General features: G+C 40.3%; 1 protein-coding gene across 1 annotated transcript; it reads right to left on the reverse strand.

The window, feature by feature from the left end:
* Positions 1 to 10,883: 10,883 nt before the first annotated feature.
* Positions 10,884 to 20,109, reverse strand: LOC307248803 (potassium channel subfamily K member 2-like; the record flags this gene model as incomplete). Its single annotated transcript, XM_080025318.1, has 8 exons — positions 20,008 to 20,109; positions 19,745 to 19,857; positions 18,951 to 19,041; positions 17,160 to 17,277; positions 16,842 to 17,002; positions 14,842 to 15,028; positions 13,699 to 13,838; positions 10,884 to 11,216 (listed from the first exon to the last, which is right to left on the reverse strand). Exons 2-8 carry the CDS (start codon positions 19,855 to 19,857, stop codon positions 10,884 to 10,886), a joined length of 1,143 nt encoding a protein of 380 aa, XP_079881444.1. The 5' UTR covers positions 20,008 to 20,109.
* Between the last annotated feature and the right edge of the window lie 227 nt (positions 20,110 to 20,336).

Genomic DNA, 20,336 nt, shown 5'->3' on the forward strand with positions numbered 1-20,336 from the left:
TGGTGTAAGTTGTGCGGTTGGAGAGAATACCATGGGGTAAATTGTGCCATTGCTATATATCTCATAAACTGTAATGCAAGACAAATCCATAAGACAATTACTTATTTAAGGTTTATTTAAAGTAAATATTTGACAAAGATTGAAGGACAATTTTTTTAAACAAGGCCTAGCAGATTTAATGGTTTTACCTGCAAAGCTCACAATGACAAAGTCACCATCATCATCTTTCTGGCCATCTGAACTCTCATCAGTGGTGTCGTTAAGTGGAATTGAGATGTCACTCTCTTCTGAGCTACTGTAGACAATCACTTTCTTTTGGTGACTAGCGTATACAGCCATGCCTCTGGCACAACTCTCAGAAATGTACTTTGCACTAGTTGCTCCATGCTTGTGGAACCAACTGCCACCTGACAAATGTGATTCCCTCTACATTTCTGCCTTTAAATCAAGGCTCAAAACCCATATGTACACCCTGGTGTTTCCTCCCCATTAACTATCTTACCTCTGCACTACTATCTGTGTTTATGTGGATGTATGGGCTTTACGTCTTTTATTTTGGTTATTGTTATTTTACCTTCATTGTTTACCTACTGAATGCACTATGTACAGCACTTTGGACAGTGCAAAATGTCATAAATGTGCTTTTATAAATACATTTTACTTACTTACTTACTTATAACCCACATAGGCCCTTTGGCACATATCACCCCAACCCCAGACATATGGATAATAAGCATGATGCAGCAGTTTAGGGCTGACATCGTGCTAACTGTATAGACACAAAGTGTAGCAAACTAAAGCACTAAAACATGTGTCAAATGTTTTCAAACTTGTCTATAAGTGTTCAGACACAATAATCAAAAAACCTTGATCATGGAAATTTTACTTTGAAAGGCAAAACACAGTTTTTTGAGCTTAAATGTGCTTATATCTTATTCCCTGTGTCTCCCTTCTTTACAGGATGAGTCAAATGGATGGCTCTTCTTAAATATGTGGTCACATTTCCAATTTCTTCCACGGTTTTCTAGAAACAAGGGGTGGCACAACTTCCAAAATGCACAACTTAGGCCACTCTCCCCTATAATAGGAGATCTTTAATGACATGTTTGAGGAACACTGCTTTGGGTCAATAACATTGATCTTCTAGTGCTCACATGTTAGCATTAGAGGTATTGATGTGTTGAACTTTTGACCTCTTGTTCTTCTAAGTAAGGACACATTAAGATAGGTTGCTATCCACTATTCTTGTAAGAGCATCATCCGCTCTCACTTATTCCTGCCTCCCTGCCCGGCAGGAGGAGGCAGCAGGGCATGCTGGGGCTTTATGGGAAAAAGAAGAGGAGAGGACACAGTCACACACCTCACAGCGGATACTGTCCTGCCCTGATGTCTCTGGCTGGAGCTGTTAGCGGAAGCTGCAGTGCCAGAACCAACTGTGGAAGAGGACAAGGGAAATGAGGAGATGGGTCCGCTGAGCTATGTTATCACTGGCCATCGGACTAGGGAGTGCGTGTTTGTGTATGCATGAGTGTGTGCGTCTGTCTTCAAAACTGATGGACTGACTGACCGCCGATCCCCATGTATTATATGCATGATTTGTCCCATTCTTCACTGTGGTCACTGTGTAAGCAGCAGTTCTCGGGGCCAAAGGACAGTCACTGACAGGAAGTGTCAAACAGTATGTGTGAACAGGACAGAGACGATAAAAAGAGTTTAACCGACAGTCTTGCATTTGAGTTGCTTTAAAACTAAATTAGGCCCAAGTCATCTGCAATGTTAAAGATAACCAAGAAGTAGCTTTTTTTGTGTCTGTGTTGGGCGGGGAGGGGGGATGTGTGAACAAATGAACAAGTCAATGCACCATGCATGGGTACCATTTCCAGTCAGTAGTAGAGAGAGCTGAATAGTTGTAACACAGGCTTTATACTAAGTTATGAATAATTTAGGGAAGGATGGCAGGAAGAGAATTGACACTGAAACAATACTGTTAGGCCTATATTTCCTATCACAATTTGACCTGGCACATGAGTGTTTCTAAGAAGCACTCTGGGAAGATGAATTTTAGTCTCTAGTCAGAGTTTAGCTCCTAACCTTCCAACCTCCAGTTTTTAACAGAGGTTTTCTTCTTCCAAATGTGTCTTGAAGCCCGATCAGAAATAACTCACAAGTTAAGTTTCTTCATTTGTTTGTTAATGAACACACATGTAGATTCACACAGGGTTACTTACACACTGGGTAACTGAAATGTGCTTTTTCGCATATCTACTCCCACACCACCCACCCCATGCAATTCCTCAGAGGGGTTCTCATGCAGGGTAAGCCATATTGCAGCACCCGTGGAGCAGTTCGGGGTTAAGTGTCTTGCTCAAGGAAACAATGGTAGATATGGTGGGCACATAGATGTTATGTCAGCCACCACTAGTTTTAACACCCTCCTGACTGGTGCCAGGGATCTAACCAGAAAACTGGTGGTCACTGGTCGTCCCCTCTTTCCTCTAGGCCATCCTACCACCCCATGTGAAGTCACTTGAGTCATTTTCTGAGTGTTAATCCTTGTGACTAGCTAATTGAAAATAGGTGAATCCCCTTTAAAAATTAACCAATAAATCACATGCAAGTCCAACAAAATCTAAAAAGAACATGCAAGTCACAGCTCTTTAAATGCCTCAAAATGTTTTTGGTTTTGTTCGGTTTGAATGAGATGTGTTGGCATGCTCAAAGACAAAGCAGCACCTGGCATCTGCCACCAGGCCTGCCCAGACAAATGACTGGGCCCCTGAAAAGGTCCAGTCATTGGGCCCCCTTTACTCATACTGAACTTGTATCAATGTGCATGATACCTAGGGGGCAAAACCCCTTTTTTTAAAAAAACAGACATGGAGCGTTGTAAAAGGTTGTTCACCAGAAATGATATCCAGGACCTTCCACTATCACAACCTGGGTGGACAACCTTGTCAACAAGCTGCTGGAAAGCTACAGCGGGCCGACATAGAGCAAATCAGAACCACTGTTTAAGCGAATGGGGGTGGGCTAATAGGGAATTTTTTAAACTTATATATATCATTATGAAACTTTGCAAGTTGATTACTGACATTAAAACAACAACTTTTTGTATTACAGTATTTTCCAAAAGGTTTGAATAAATATGAAAAATCATCAATATCTTACTAATGATCCGTAAATTTGCATATCTGCAAAGCCCCAAAATCTAGATGTTGGACAAAAACAAAGTCAATTTATTTGTGTCCAACTGCCTGAAGCCTTTCTTAATCACAGTTCAAATTTGATCAATAACCCATAGAAAATGATTTTTTTACACTGTTTTTTCCAAGGGAATGTCTAGCCGTTTCCTAAAATACCAGCTGGAGACTCCAAAAGGACACTTTTGGTCCATGGCACATGAAATGTAACTGTGTAAAAAATGTATTTTCTATGGGTTATTGATCAAATTTGAACTGTGATTAGGAAAGGCTTCAGGCAGTTGGACACTTGTTTTGTTTTCAAAATTTAAAAACAAATTGACTTGGTTTTCTTCCAACATCTAGATTTTGGGGCTTTGCAGATATGCAAATTTTCGCATCATTAGTAAGATATTGATGATTTTTCATATTTTTTAAATTTTTTGGAAAATACTGTAATACAAAAAGTTTTTGTTTTAATGTCAGTAATCAACTGGCAAAGTCTCATAATGATATCTATAAGTTTAAAAAATTCCCCATTAGCCCATCCCCATTCACCCCCATTCACTTAAACAGTGGTTCTGATTTGCTATGTCGGCCCACTGTAGCTTACCAGCAGCTTGTTGACAAGGTTGTCCACCCAGGTTGTGATCGTGGAAGGTCCTAGATGTCATTTTTGGTGAACAACCTTTTACAACGCTCCATGTCCATAAAATCACTTTGCCCCCTGGGTATGATGCGCTTATTCCTACATAAACACATACCTGTACACAGGGCCGGTTCTAGCCAGTTAGATTAAGGTGGGCTACTGGAAATAATAGTGGGCAGAGACACCGACAAATTTTCTGCTCTTGCAAGATCTCTGCACCTGCTTTTTGGCACATTTACTGTAACATTTCCTTTAATGTAAGCTTTTAGACACACCAATGCTGTAGGGGGGGTTTACCATGATAGCACTGCTACCAGAAGCTTTCCTCATCAGTATAACAACCATCTGCCACCTTCATTTAAAGGCTAAATATGTAATTTTCTAATTTTCTTAGAAAATAATAGATAAAATATACAGAATAATTTCAAAGACACCTCAAAACTTGATGAAATATCACAGTATCTCTGAATTGAAAATACACTTCTGCTAGCAGAAATACTGATATTAAGGAATTTTCCGGGGGTCTAAAGCCCTTGAAAGTTCCCTTTTTTTCCTTTCTTTTCTGGTACCCTGATTTATGTCCAGGTCCTGGCATCACTGAACTTGCTAGGTTAGCTTGTTCATCATCAATGCATGCAACGGTTTTGAGGGGGAAAAAACGACCCATGATACTTTTAGTTTTTCAATATAAAATGTGATATATTTTACCCAAGTAACAATGAATAAAATGTTTTCTTTTATAGAAAGTTCTCTTGCCAATATAGCGTTCATAATAAAGGTTGGCTAAATTAGGTAATCTGCAAAAAAAAATTAAAATTCTCTCTGTGCCCCCCCTGGTGGCTGGGCCCTAGAAAGCTTTCCCACTTTCTACCCCTTATGGGCGGCCCTGTCTGCCACACATGTCCTGAAGAGGAGATTGTGTGGTTCAGTTTCTTTGCGCTGTCTGTCCGTCTCGCTGCATGTTGCCCTGACAGGTTACTGAGGTCTGATTTTATGCCTCTGTGCACTCACCGCCTCCTCCTGGATGGAGATAAAATGTTCAATTACACACACACAGGACAAGCTATTTTTAATAACCTGTGTCCCCAGGTCTTTCTATTTTTACAACATCCATTTAGCTAAGAATATGCACAGAACTAAAAATAGCCACAATTAGAATCAAATCAACATAAAAGCTGTTAGACGCTTCAGCTCATCTGAAACCTCCCCCCGGGAAATAACTTACAAATACTTAGTCTCTACCAAGAATCCACACTGGTTGATACACAATAGCCAGCACTCTAGGCTCCATGAAGCTGCTACTAGAGTAAAAAGCAGAATACATTGAGAAAGTGCAAAGGCTTTTGCATGTTTTCTAGATTTAGAGAGAAGCATGCACCTGAATGTTGATTTCTTCCTGACTGCAACAAGCTTCTGCTTTTTACTCAAAATCCAACCACAACCCACCTCATGGTTAGACATACAATTGGAAACCAGCCAAAGTATCCCCTCCAGACATGATTTAAAGCAGCAGTTCAACACCAGCACCCAGTTAGAAAAAAGAATCGGGATCAGACTGATCCGAATTCTGTAATCCTTTTTTTGCTATCCCAGATAAAGGTGATCTTGTAGGTTTTGTCCCGGCTTTTCAAAGGTTTTTTGAGATAGGATCATTCTGATCCAGATACCACCATATCAGGATTGCCAAATCCACACTTTTAGTGGGATCAGGATAATCCTAATCTTTTGGATCAAACCTATCCTAATCTCACCCAAGAGTTTTGAAATACCCAAAATCAAGATTTGATCTGGAGTCTGGGCAAGATTGGATTTCCAAATCCGTATCCCAATTTTTTAGGATCAGGATCCAGTCTCTGCTTTTGAAAATACAATTTTGAGATTTACTCCTATCTGGATCAATCTGATCTTGGTTTTGAAAAACTGGGCCCAAGGTCAACACCACTCTCAGGTCTGTGGTGAATATGAAGCCACAACCAGCAGCATAAAGATTGGAGATGAGTTGAATGCAAAGTTGTATCTGTACAAAGTCACACAAACATCTCTCTTCGAACATATAAAGGTCACAAACATGTTATTTCTTGGTGTAGAATGACAGTTTTGTATAAAGTTGTGTACTGTGAGAAGTACACTGCTCAAGTCCCTGTTATGTTGCCCTGTGCCCTCACACTGATGACAACCTTGAGACTTTACTGCATGACAAATTATATTAAGTTCCACGACTGTATTTTCAAATTTCCACTATTCTCTCCCTTGATACCTTCTAATTACAGTAATCCGGTGGCCTTATGGGGGAGAACATTTGGGCAATTACTGTATAAGGGCTAACAGGGCCCTTTAAGGTGCTACAAGGAACTTTTAAATATTTCTGAAACAGTCTAATTTTCCTCTGATGATCATAAATGATATGTAACAGCAAACAAGACCATCAGTGAAAAGAATGCTATTTTTATACAGTTTTTCTTAATGCCTTTGTCATGGGTACACTCACCCAGGAACACAACAGCTGGTGTAGTAAAAACACTACCACTTTTGTCCAAAGGGGGTGCATGATTTTATACAAACAATTTGTGTATATTTGATTTATGGTGTAATAATAAAATTACCAAATTTTGTATGTTTTCTTGTTCCTAGCAAAAAGTAAACACCCAGAGAGCCTCCTATTGCCCAAAAGCCTCCCTCTGTTTACATGAAATTGTAAATAAAGGGGAACAAATCTGGTGAATGGTGAGTGGAGCATCATGTCTCAGCTTCAGGAATATCTAGCTTCCAAAAATGAAAAGAAAAATAGGAGAGAGGAAAGAAAGGGTGATAGATGATAACTAATTTATTTACAAAGCAAGGTGTGTGTAATCAATGAGTAATGGAAATTAACCTTTTAGGTTGGTCCATAGGGAATAGACCACTTTTGCTACCCAAAAATTCTGATCAATGTGGGCAAACCTTCAGCAAGTTATTCATATTAAATCAGTTGTTGTTGTCCCCTGTGTTACTAGCTCAGTTCAGCTCAGTAACCCTGTCTCCCACAGCCCATCCCTCTACCTATGAACCTGCCCTAATCCCAGTTGAAGAAGGAGGTGAGCAGCCTTGTGTTGAATGTCAGTTTTTTCTTCTTCTTTATTATTATGAAAAATAATGTATTTTTGAGTAACATATCTAAAGTTGTTAATTACTGGTTAAAAACAATAAATTCAAGAATTGTACTTCATTTATATTTGGACATGTATTGAGGATATCAGTCTTGCAGTTTCATCAAATAGTGAATTCCACTGTATACAAATACATGCAGGTCTTCACATTGTTATACTTACCTGTCTGTAGATATCTTACAGAGAGTGTTGGACTACAAGATAGTTGCAAGGCTGCAAACGTGGAATTAATTGAAGCTTTTTGGGTTGGCGTTGCCTGCGGTGGAGAGGTAGTGTGGCTCAATCTGATATGTTTTAAGTGGGCCACATCTTATACTTATAGACCTACCTTCTTGAACAATCTAAAATGTATGAATGTACAAATAAATTGCATTTTTGAAGTTCACCTGCTGTTTTTTCTCTGGTAAAACTGATTATAATTAAGACCAGTCCTGTGGTTCCTGTGTTGCTACCGCTGGCTATAGAGGGGATCTTACGATGGAGAAAATATCTGGGTGAAATGAGCCAGCATACTGTATATGTCTGACTGTGCACTGTTGACTCTGGTCTGTACTTCCTGCTGTCATAACTTTACCTCACGCATCATAAGACTTGCTGCCACTGGCAAAGGCCACTGTATTGTCCAGGAAGTTTAAACACTAATAATTACTCAGTGATCCAGTGAGTGTGAACTGTATGAGAGACGAGAAGATAGTGATTCATGTGCTTCCAAATAATTAATAAAGCAAAGTGTAATGTCTGGCAGTGATGAGAATGAGCCGGTCATTAGAATGTCTGGGAGAAAATGGGAGAAGACCCTGAAAGCCTGATTATATGAAATGGAATATTTTATGACAAAATAAGGAACATGCCAATCAAAGAAAAATGTGGACAGTGCAATTCAAATGGTGCTAAATCCTCATTTGTGCACAGACTTGTGTTCCATCCTCCTTTTCCTGCTGAGCCTCACCAACTTCAAACATGTGAGAAAAGCACAGAGATTAAAACAAAAAAAATAATAATATCATGATATGACTGGCTGCTCTCTCAATACACAGCTGCAAAAGTTTCTTTATCTTGATCTAATCTTCAGATTGAACTAAATTCAAGTGCCATTTTGACGTGCTCATGGGTTTTAAGGTATGTCACAGCCTCCAACTGCCAATGGTTTAACTATTCACTTTGCAGCAATGAAGAATCGCTCCAGGGTGTGTTAGTACACAGTGACATCACATGTGAGAAAAGTTACGAATGTAACAGGAGGCACTTATGACCACACCCATCAATAATAAAGTTACAACTCTGAAAAACTACTGTTAACACTGGTGTTGAGTACAGAGTTGATATCACTGCTTAAGTATGATACAGTGCAACAGCTATTGAGATTTAATATTTGGTGCAGTGGAAAAGGAAGAGCATAGTATCTCTCTTCTTTTGTCGTTCGGGAATTTCTATGATCAGTTACTGCAGCAGTTACTGTACAAAAATGACTGATCAAACGAGACATATGTATATGCGAGTAGCACAGCAAACACAAAGTATTGAAATCTGATATATTTTCATTATATTGTACAAAACCCTTTAATTACATTGTGTTAAGATAACTTCTTGCAGTGAAGTGTAGAAATGCACACATACAGTTTAGAAAAATACAGTTTTCAAGATCATCATCATAAAAACAAAGCATAAACATATCTAGCACGTCGGCAGAAAAATTAAAATGTCTAAGAGTTAGTTTCATTTTAGTACAGCTCATTAAGATGATTGTGTGTCATGTGTTTACTAACAAACCACAGAGCAAAGAGAGAAGGCAAAGGCAGAACAAGCAGCACAGTGTCATTTCATTGCCGTTTCCATTCAGTGTTAGTACTGAAACATACATTCTGCTATGGCACAAGTCAACACATCTATACTCCATATTTCTATTAGTTCAATTAGGATAAGAGACTCATTAAAACAGCCAGTATAATGAAGAGAACACATTTAATTTATATTATTGGAACGTAATAAAACTAAAAGCTGCACAGACTTTTTTTTCTCTCTCTCTCTCCTTTATATCCATACAGAACCCTACCAGTAAACTCTCTAACATCAATTACCTTATAAAGAAATCGAGTAAGTAGAAGTTTTATGTTCCTTGTGTATTTGGGTATTGATGTAAGGGTAACATTATCATGCTTGGATTGTTACAGAGAAGCAGTTTGTGTGTTAAACCATGTAGTTGTCGTTAATGCCACGTAACAACAAAACCGAAGGCTTCTGATTGGATGGACTGGTTAGCTGCGGAAACTACAGCGCATTGTTAAGTTCAATGGCTGTTCAATCAAAGTGCATTTTCAACGGCAGGCGTACACACATGGAAGACACCCCTCATTACGTGTGTGTGTGTGTGTGTGTGTGTGTGTTTGTGTGTGTGTGTGTGTGTGTGTGTGTGTGTGTGTTAAAGCTGGGCAATAAAACTGAATTAATTCTTGTTAACAAGGAAACTTTCATGACCTGTCAATGTGCAAATCTGTGAATATTCCTATCAAACCATCATATTCGACATTGTAAACACAGACAATTCGATTTTATCCACCGATGTACAAAAAATTCTTGTCACCAACATGTGCATGGTAAATTGACTAAATCACACATACAATGTTCTGCAGGAGACCAGAGCTATGGCAGCTTACAATGACACATTAGCACCCCTCAAGACTGAAGTTCATCATGAGTTAAAGCAGCTTCTTGTCAGTCGGCATAAACTGAAACATTTGCTGGCAAATAGCAGTAAAACAATGAACCAGAGGCCAATATGATACGTTTAAACATTGTGTAATCATGATTGATTGAAATGCTCACATAAATAGGCATTGTTATGCTTGTGACTCATTGGCTCAATCATTGGCAATGCATCATTCAAAAGTGGCAACAATAGTTTCCCAGTACATGTGGGTATTTAGATCAAAACTGCCTTAGTTTTTTCAAAGTAAAAGAGTTTAAGGCACAGAAGTGGTTTGGCAAATTTTCTCGTAGAGCCACTTACAATTAAAACTACATCCAGAAACAGGGACACACTTTCATCCATTGGATCGCATCCACCCTCATCCTCTTCTCTATAACTGAGAAAAATATGGAAGCAAATAACAATACAAAGAGATTTCCTCTAGCTCTACGCAAGAGGAGCTAACATGGGTGCCACAGTGGTCAAACTCTTTTCATTGTTGGCTCTGATCTGAGGCCACACACCCTGTGGGTTAATGGCAAGATTACTCTGTAGTTATCAAAAAGCATATTTGAATGGCGGAAAAATAGTTCTCTTTTAACTAAAGTACTGTATAAAATAAGCATAGTAAACTGGCTAAAAAACTAGGTTTAGATTCCAAAATATATTCAACCGATTACAGCGGTTGAGGAGTTTGAACTACACATGCCTTTTCAGTTTCATATGTCAGTTTTGGAGCTGGACTGAAAGCTTTCAGAAGAGTGTTTAAGGTTTGCTCTTATCTGAGCTTGATCTTTTAGAGATTCTCCGTAGTCAAGAATTTGAAGCTTTGCAGCATCACAGTTCTCTAATTTAGTAGTCCAATATAGCCCACTGCTCTGTATCATCTGTAGTTCAAACAATATCCCGTCCTCTCACCATTTCAACATCTTTACAATCTTCAGTCATTTGGCACACAATCAGGCCACCATCTTTGTAGCTCAGAAGTCGTCGTCTTCCGTAACTTCAACAGTTCTGATATTGTCAAATATCACCATATAGCCTACAAAGGTCTCTCACGTCACATGTCTTTTTTGGTTTTAGTCAACAGCCTACTGTGATTGTCTTTCACTGAGCATTTCACTCAGCCTACTGTACCATATTCCTGCATCGCTCACATGGTTCCCTCCCATTTGTTTGAGAAAACTGATGCCGATGTTTAAAGGGCGTTGACCATCTTCTGTCTATTTGAGGTGTTCAATGACTAAGATATCTCCTCTCTCTGGGTCCAAACCATTCATGAACAAACCGGTGTGTCTGGCCAGAGGTGTTGACAGGCCCTGCAGCCCGCCATCTCTCTCGTTCCTGTCATCGTTGAAATTGACAGACATGTTCCTCCTGGGCAGAGAGAGCTCAGGGCCAGGGCTGAATCCCAGGTCTGTGGACAACTTGCGTTTGATTGAAGCGGCACGCTGGAACTTATCATAAATGTCAACGCTGACACGACGCCGCGTTTCTTTGAACTCTGCCGAGACGTTGGCCGTCCACTCTGCGGCGTGAGCTCGGATCTCTCCGACCTGCAAGGGGAGAGAGAGAGAGAGAGAGAGAGAGAGAGAGATTCACATGGAGGACAGGTTTGATTCTTAAAACTGTTGTTTGTGATGATGAACAAACAGTTCCTCTTTTGCTCAGTTTAATGGCTCAAATATAAAATGACACAAATGAAGAAAGAACATAAAAGACAAAGAAGAAGTACAGAGGAGTAACACATAGAAGAGCATTTACATAGAATGGTCTGGTTTTGTATGAGGCTATTAACTTATTATATTCTGGTGCCTGCAGAAAACTTCCAGGCACCATAGACAGCTCTTGGTTTCCATTCAAAATTAACATGCAGAGAACTGAATGCTTTGCAGAAATGACTGTCCCTAAAAAAGTTATTGTATATTACCTACCCTTTATTTTAAACTATGGCTGCTTTGAAGAGATTGCCTGCTGGTGTATTCGAGGACACTCTGACATTTATGCTCAATCGGTCAATGAAAAAATCACATTATATCTTAAAATATGTTGTTGCCTGTTTTTTTATTTAGTTTTTCTGGGTGGATGGGCGGGAATTTGTCCTCCGGGTATGACATTTTCCACAAGTAACACAATGACTAACATGTAATGTATAAATACACAGTCTGGTCCTTCGATGATCTGGAGTACCATACATGTCTTCATTTGAAGATTAAAGTCAGTATTTACAGCACAAACATACAAATTGCAGAGCGAGAGAGAAACACATCTCAATTGCACTTAAACAATCTCTTTGCAACTACAACGTGTTACAGAGGCAGTGGCACGGCACTTGTTGGCAAGACATGACAATTACTACTAATGATTACAGACATTGTCTTTAAAGGCCTACTTCACCGGTTTGAATATGAAGGTGTATTGAATTCTGAGATCCTATGTAGTATAAATGTGCAAAAAAAATTAAAATCGGTTCATCCTAGCCTGAGAAAAGGCAGAAAGAGTGTTTTTTTAACCCTATATTTCTCTTTCTCGTGACATCACAGAAAGAGAAATACCATGTTCGACCGTGGTTAACACTAGAACTTCCGCACTGTGTTCCACACCGGCTCAGCTGACAGCTCTCAGCTGTCAGCTGAGCCCGGGAAGAGTGCATCGGATCCTCCGCCTCAAAACATGTAAACGTGCGAAAAAATTAATGAATAATCAATTAGAGCTTACCTTAAAATAAGTGTGCCATGTTACTGTTTATTGTATTTAGGATTTTAGCTCATTTGGACGCTGTTTGGGCCGTCTGTTTTTATTTATATAGGCTATTGGCGATATTATATCTACTTTCAGTTGCATTACTGACCCAGCAAGTAACGTGATTAGTGTTCTTAAAGATACTTAGATTATAAAACAAGAGTTCCAAAACACAGATGATGATTCAACAAACTAATTTATGACTTTATATTACACTAGAAATGCACGGGTAGATTTGATTAGACAGCATACAGATGCAGCTGCGCATGAAATGAGCAGGAAATGGAAAATCTAACTCGGAGCAACCGATTTCAGCAGTGTACGAACGACGTAAGGAGTGTTTCTCCTAAGAGACCGTTCGGGAACCACGACTACAGAGGTAAACAACTTTGGTAAGTCATAACGTAGGAGTCTTCGTAGCTCGCTAAGAGAGGACGTTATCGGGAAACCGGGCCCAGGCCAGTAGGATTATGGCGTATAAAAGCAGGACTTCAGCATGAGAACCCATGGGGTGCATTAGTGAACACACACACATCCGCACACACACACACACACACAAATACAGGCCCACAAATACACACACACACACACACACACACACACACACACACACACACACACACACACACACACACACACACACACACACACACACACATACACACACACTCAACAGTTGCAATGGGAAACCATTGTAATTCAACTAATGTTTATCTAATGGGTACATCATGTCATGCCATCATGTCGTTTCTTCTCACACAAGTCTTGTTCTCAGAAACTCTTACACAAGAATATGTCAGTTGCTAAAGAACATGCTACAGCATGTGAACGATTCTTAGTCACACTCACCTTTAAACCTATATCTAATCACAACAAAGGTTTCAATTGCATCATTTGGGAGGAGGGTAACTTCAATTAAGGGCCCCTATCAAAACTCCCAGTGGCTCCTTTATATGCATAACTTGTGTTATATTTAGAGCACCTTCCAAATGACGCCTGTTTCTCTATCACACTGAAAGAGCTCTCTCTGGAGATGCTCACAGTAATGGCTGATGACTGTGTATATGTGTTCGGATGGCAGACAGTCGATAGGATTAGAGAACAGTCTTGTCATTCAAATGAAGTTAAGCGGAGGGCAAGAGTTGAAGCACGGACATAGCACTGTAGGGTTACAGAGAGAGAAACATGTACAGAACATGGACAGACAAAGTGGCATGTAGAGGGAAAAGGAGTCGCCAAAGACATGACAATAAGAGCCAATGAATGAAGGAGTAAATGAAACCCAAAGTCTCATACCTCTTCTTTTGTCCTCTTGGAGATGACTCTGAGCCAGTCTCCTATCATGCTGAGGATGGCAGCAAAGTAGGCCAGTCCCACCAGAATCCAGAACCATACAACTGGTTTATAGTAGTCTGCATACTCTATTTCTGAACCACCTAGAGACAGAGACAAAGGCAGACAGAGACAATGGCTGTAATCAAACTTGATGAGATATACACTCACCAGCCACTTTATTAGGTACAGCGGTTCATTTTCTTGTTAACACATATAACTAATCAGCCAATCACATGTCAGCAACTCAATGCATTTAGGCATGTAGACCTGGATGGGAGAACTTGTTGAAGTTCAAACTGAGCAACAGAATGGGGAAGAAAGGGGTTTTAAGTGACTTTGAACATGGCAATGTTGAGGGTGCCAGGAGGGCTGGTATTAGTATTTCAGAAACTGCTGATCTACTGGGATTTTCACTCTAAACCATCTCTAGGGTTTACAGAGAATGGTCCGAAAAATAAAAAATATCCAGTGAGCGGCATTTGTGTGGACGTAAAATGCCTTGTTGAAGACAGAGGTCAGTTGAGGATGGGCAGACTGGTTCGAGATGATAGAAAGGCAACTGTAACTCAAATAACCACTCGTTACTAGCAGAGTATGCAGAATACCATCTCTGAACGCAAAACTCGACCAACCTTGAAGCAGATGGGCTACAGCAACAGAAGACCCCACCGGGTGCCACTCCTGTCAGTTAAAACAGGAAACTGAGGCTACAATTCTCACAGGATCACCAATATTGGACAATAGAAGATTGAAAAATCATGCCTGGTCTGATGAGTTTCGATTTCAGTTGCGACATTCAGATGGCAAACTCAGAATTTGGCGTAAACAACATGAAAGTATGGATCCATCCTGCCATGCACCAACAACCATGCCATGTTCAAAGTCACCTAAACCCCCTTTCTTCCCCATTCTGATGCTCGGTTTGACTTAAGTATATTGTCTTGACCACGTATAAATGCCTAAATGCATTAAATTGTTGCCATGTGATTGGCTGATAAGCTTTTTGTTTTTATAAGCCATTGAACAGGTGTACCTAATAAAGTGGCCTGTGAGTGTATAAGATTTAGCAAGATTTTTTTTTTAAATCTCTGGCTGAGTTTGTACCTGCCACAAAGTCTCCGAATCCAATGGTAGTCAGGGTGATGACCACAAAGTAAAGGGACTCCAGCGCAGACCAGTCCTCGATATGTTTAAAGATGGCCGCCGGGAGAGCCACAAAGAGCAGGCAGCCAAACAACACAAACAGCAGTGTGGAGATGACGCGGATCTTTGTCTGACTGATATCCCAGTGCTGAAGGAGAGAGAGAGACGGAGGGAACAGAGAGAGAGAAAGAAAAAAGGAGGCAGAGAGAGAGAGAGAGAGGGCAGATCAAATGAACAATACCATTGTGAGTTTCAACTTCACGATCTGTACCTTTACAACTTCTAGAGATCTGATCTGTTTGTGATCTGATAAAAGCTCCTGCCTTCAGTTTCCCATGAAGTTTGTTAGTGTCACACAAAGAATGCACGGTGACAATGTTAACATACTATTAATTAGCAGGTATAATGTTATGTTCGCCATCCTAGTCTAGCGTATTAGCATGCTAATGTTTGCTAGTTAACACTTAACATAAAGTCCAGCTGAGAACGATAGGAATTGTTGGAGTTTTGCAGGTATTTAGCCATAGACCAATGATAAAATGAGAATTTGACCTGATGACAGCGCTAGTTACAAAGGGATTGCAATTGCTCTACAAGAAAGGTTAGAGGATCATCAAAGTGAGTAGGATTCATCCTCTGGGCACCATGAATGTCTTAACAAATTCCATAGATAATCCATCAGACAGTTGGTGAGATATTTCAGTGGAACCAAAGTGGCGGACAGACCAACAATAACAGATACGCTTGAGGAGTGAAATGGTGGAACAGCCAGATGTAAGCAGTAATAGCATTACTCTATAAATTGGTCCCACGGGTTCCGAAGGGAAGAAAAAAGACTTTCACAATTTTCCCTGAGGATAATGCTTCGGTCTCACACAACCTGGGCACAGAGCAATAATGCGTTGACAAACGCACACACAAACACACGCTTACACAATGAACTTTCGTCCTCTGCCCTCAGCCCTTAATCATAATATTCATGACTGTGTCCCTTGGGTGCTCCGAGAGCAGCAAAAAACATTCAGGATTTAAACTTCTGCTAATTTCATTCAAGAGTCAAGATCAAATTATTCAAAACAGAACTTTAAAAACTGGAACACAAACTATTATTTTCTAACTGTATTGTATTTTCAACATGTTCATGCTGGAGTCACGTGGGCAGCCTTATTTCCAGCCTGACCCATCTGACCTAGCCTGGCACCGCCCGCCTACCTACCTCCGCTCAATTTTCATTTCCCTTCAGTAGTCAGTCTGGGTCCGAGGTATATTCGCGGGTTTTCTCCGTCACGATTTTTAGCGGTCCAATCAGCGAACAGAGGGAGTGGCTGAGAACAATGACGTTGAGGTTGAGCGCCAGTTTCAGTTGTTTTCCAAAACCGGCGCAAGACATACGTCACGAACAAACGTTATGCGATTGGTTGGCAGATCCAGAGTGGGACTGGGCAGACTCAATAGTTTTAAACTTCAACAGACACCCGCCTTCAAGTGAGTTGACGTTTGTCAATTGAGCGATTCCAGACATTCTGTACAAATTAAATGAAGTAGCCTACGATGGTCTGGTAGGACCAGGCTATATCTGACCCAAACTGTGACAATAACAGTTTTGGCCCCAAAAGTAGAGACTTTAAATACTCAGAGTTATGAAGTCAGCTGCTTATAGACCAACATACTGTAGGCTATAGCTTTACACCTAAATGTAGCTTTTGATGAACATGTTTGCAATTAAGGTGCAGTCGATCCAACATCTTTTTGAATATTGATTTTTGGCAAACCATGCTAGCAAGTTTGTAAACATAAGAGCTGGTGTGTTCGAGATATTGTCGAGTGTGCTTTGGTGTACATTATTAAGCCTTTACAGACTCGCCACCTGCTGACCATAAACTTGTGTGAACTCTCCTGTGAAACACATTGTAGGTGCATTAGTCCACCTTTCATGTTTGTGTACTTCTCTCCAGACTCACCACAAACATTCTCTCCACTCTGGCGATGCCCTTGCCGAATATGGTTCCCAGCTGATCTCCAACACCTGCCAAAAGGAAGCCGAACAGGGGTATCCCTAACAAGGCATAGACGATGCAGAAGATACGTCCACCTTCTGTGTGGGGAGAGGTGTTCCCGAAACCTGCAGACGGGACAGAAAGAAAATAGGGCCATTAATATGTCACAGTTCTATGCTTAAGGCTGTTAGATAGGCCTACTCAGCGAGAAAGAACAAAGTTCTTGTGTGTGTGTGTGTGTGTGTGTGTGTGTGTGTGTGTGTGTGTGTGTGTGTGTCCTACCGATGGTTGTGATGACCGTTCCAGCGAAGAAGAAGGCAGAGCTCAGGTCCCACAGGCTGCTGTGGTTGGTCAGCGTCCCTGCAGGATTTACTCCCGACCGGATTGCAGACACAACTTGCTGTGAGTAAGAGGGGCAGAGAGAGGGAGGGAGAGTTTTACATTCTAGTAAAAAAACAAAACAGGTAGGGGAGGACGGGGGAATGTGAGACATCGGGTAATGTGAGACACCCCCTGTATTTAGGACACGGAACACATTTTTTATCATGTGAGATATATGTTTTCAAGCCCCTCTCATTTCCCCTTGGCCATGAAAGAGAGGACCTCATGGTGATGTGGTAAGCATGTTTTTTTCACAAAAAATTATTTTTTGCATGTAGGAGTACATTTTCTTGCTGTCAACTTAATCGATTGTTGTGCCTAATCAAATTGATTCAGGTAGAAAAACTTCTATCACACATGTTGATTAACTACCAACATATGAAACCATGTGATGATGATAACTGAAGATTAGCCTGAATTGCTGAGAGAGGTAGTTTTTTCTCAAATTGTGGCAGTGGGGTAAAGTGAGACAAATGCTGTGGGGTAAAGTCAGACAGTGTCTGTGACCTCTTTTAATGAATCCATTATATTTGAGGTAGCAAGGAGACTAGTTTGAAAAGACAAAAGACAATGTGGGCTGGAGGTGGGGGTTGATGGTTAAAGGGGTGTCAGCAAGGGCATGGTTTGGCGTGTATGTATGTGGGGGACAGGAGAGTGACCTTTAACATCAATAGACTCTGTAGAAACATTTCTTTATTCAATGAATGATCCCAATAAAACAAATGCAGAAAAAAAGACTCAAAAGATAAAGAAAAAGACAGCTGGGTCTAGTCCTGTGTTCTGAGTCCCAGGCTGTGTTTTAATCTAACTGGTTTTATCTGTCATTTGAATGTTAATTATTGAATATGAATTATATGTTGTATTTGATAAGAGTTACTTTCAAGTGTTTAGAAAAATGTTTTGCTTAATTGACCAAACCCCATGATTATGTTACTAGTAAGACATTAGTTTTGTAATATTTGGTTTTCAAGCTAGCTGTCAGGATTCTAAATGTTACAATATGTGTTGTTATGGTAGTTTCAGAGTGGAAAAAGTAAGTGGATCAGTTCCCCCTTGACTTTTCTGGTCTGTCTCAGTTTACCCCACAGCTGGGGTAAAGTGAGACACATGACAACTTTTTTTAAAACAATCTTATTTTCACTGCCCTTTGTCTTGAATAAATTCTGCTAATGCCAAGTTCTAGGAAACATCCTGAATTAATGGGAAATGTGTAAATTTGAGTGACAAATCATTTTAGCTCACTTAGAGGGGAGCAAATGTAAAAACTGTCTCAGATTACCCCGTTCTCTCCTATTGTGTAACATTCTTGCAGCCGTAACTAATATTATTATGAAAAGCATGGTGCTCTTGAGCCTTGACTTTCTTATTTTGGTGCATGCTTGGACATGTCTTTGTGTGCTTGCCTGTCTAATGTGTTAAAGGTGTAAATAATACAATGTATAAGCCTAATAAATACAACTTGAGATGACTGTTGGTGAGGCAAAAGGCTGGAGATGTCAAACAGAATGGAAATGAAGTTCTGGTCAATGTGAGAGCCCCATAGGGATGGAATATGACCTGGACTGAACAAACTCTCTGTGGCTTATCATGTCTTCCCTTTCCTCCAGTGAATCTGTAGGAGCTGTCCATGGTGCTGAATTACACATGTGTACTATCACTTTAATGCATTTTTATTTCTGAGGTTTCTCTCACCTTTACCAGCTCCTCCAGCTGGCTTTGGTTGACACAGGAATGTCTGGCCAGGAACTCCAGCTTCTGGGACAAGATGGCCAAACGCTGGGCACTAGGAGAGATAATAGGAGGGAAATAAATTGAGGCGGAGAAATATATTCTTCACATTTCACAAACAGAGTCAGACAGAAATAACGGTTAATGTCACTGAATGATGACTGTACAGCAACGTCTCCATAATCAAAAAGTGCTGATTTTCTTAAAGCTGTGTTGAAATACCTGGTCTTGTAATTTAAATCATGTCTTTATTTTACAGTTGAGAGCTCAGTCACATTCACTTATTTACTTGCTGTAATACTGGATTTTAGCCATTAGCATGAGAAGATTTAAATACAAAAGCCCAAGTATTGAACCCTGGGGTGCTCCACATGTCATGCTGATTATTTATCATGTGTTGCAACAACACAGTCAACCACACTGCCTTCCTGATAATACTTGGCTAAAAACTTCTTCTGCTCTTTCCTTAAAAAGTGTGCCGACCAACATAATTGTGTCCCTTCATCAGTGGGGTTTTAGAAGTGGAGATTTCACAGTAAAAATCAATTTCCTTACAAAAACTTGATTACCTTAAAGAAGACAACATTCAATTGCTTCGAAATGAAATATTTTAAAAAGCTCCATTATGACATAGTATCAAAGCATCCACATTGCACTTTTTAGAAGGTCCTTAAAAATGGATGGATAATTAGAGGTTGCACACATTGGGTGTCTTTTACTGGCAGACAGAGAGGTGGACAAACACATGAGCTGCCTACCTCTCGTGAGGCTTCTCCAGGGTTCTGAAGACTGCTGCTCCCATCACCAGGTACAGGACCACCAAAATAAAGATGGCTGTCACTGTCTTCCATTTCATCACTGTGGCAACCATCTGCAACACTTCAACTCATCAATCAAACCATATAGTTACAGGAGGTCTGCTGACATAACCTATTAAAATACCAAAGGAGAGGTTGTTTCCCCCAATGTTGGGAAACATTACTTTTACTTTTCATAACTGGATCTGTTTCTTTTCTCTCACCTCGCTCTCCTCCCGGGGATTTAGGGTGATTGGCTTTGTGGAGAAGGAGAGGCGGGGCTTGTTGTTGTGAGTGGCAGATTTAGGGTCCAATAAGTCTGGAGCTGCCACTGTCAGGGATGAATGACAAAAAGGGCATTGAGATTTTTTTTTCTCCCCCCCCCTTTCTCTGTTCCCTCTCAGGTCAAACACATTTAGCTGCTCGTTTTAGAAATCCTTATAAATAAATCACCAATGAGGCCTTTAAATGGCCTGGAAATCCTAACATTGCTTAGAGCACAAATAAAGCAATAGCATTTAGACCCCTGGCATTTTCTCCTATTCAGCTACAG

This window comes from Ammodytes marinus (genome assembly GCF_949987685.1).
Source record: "Ammodytes marinus genome assembly, chromosome: 1".
Lineage (NCBI taxonomy): Eukaryota > Metazoa > Chordata > Actinopteri > Uranoscopiformes > Ammodytidae > Ammodytes > Ammodytes marinus.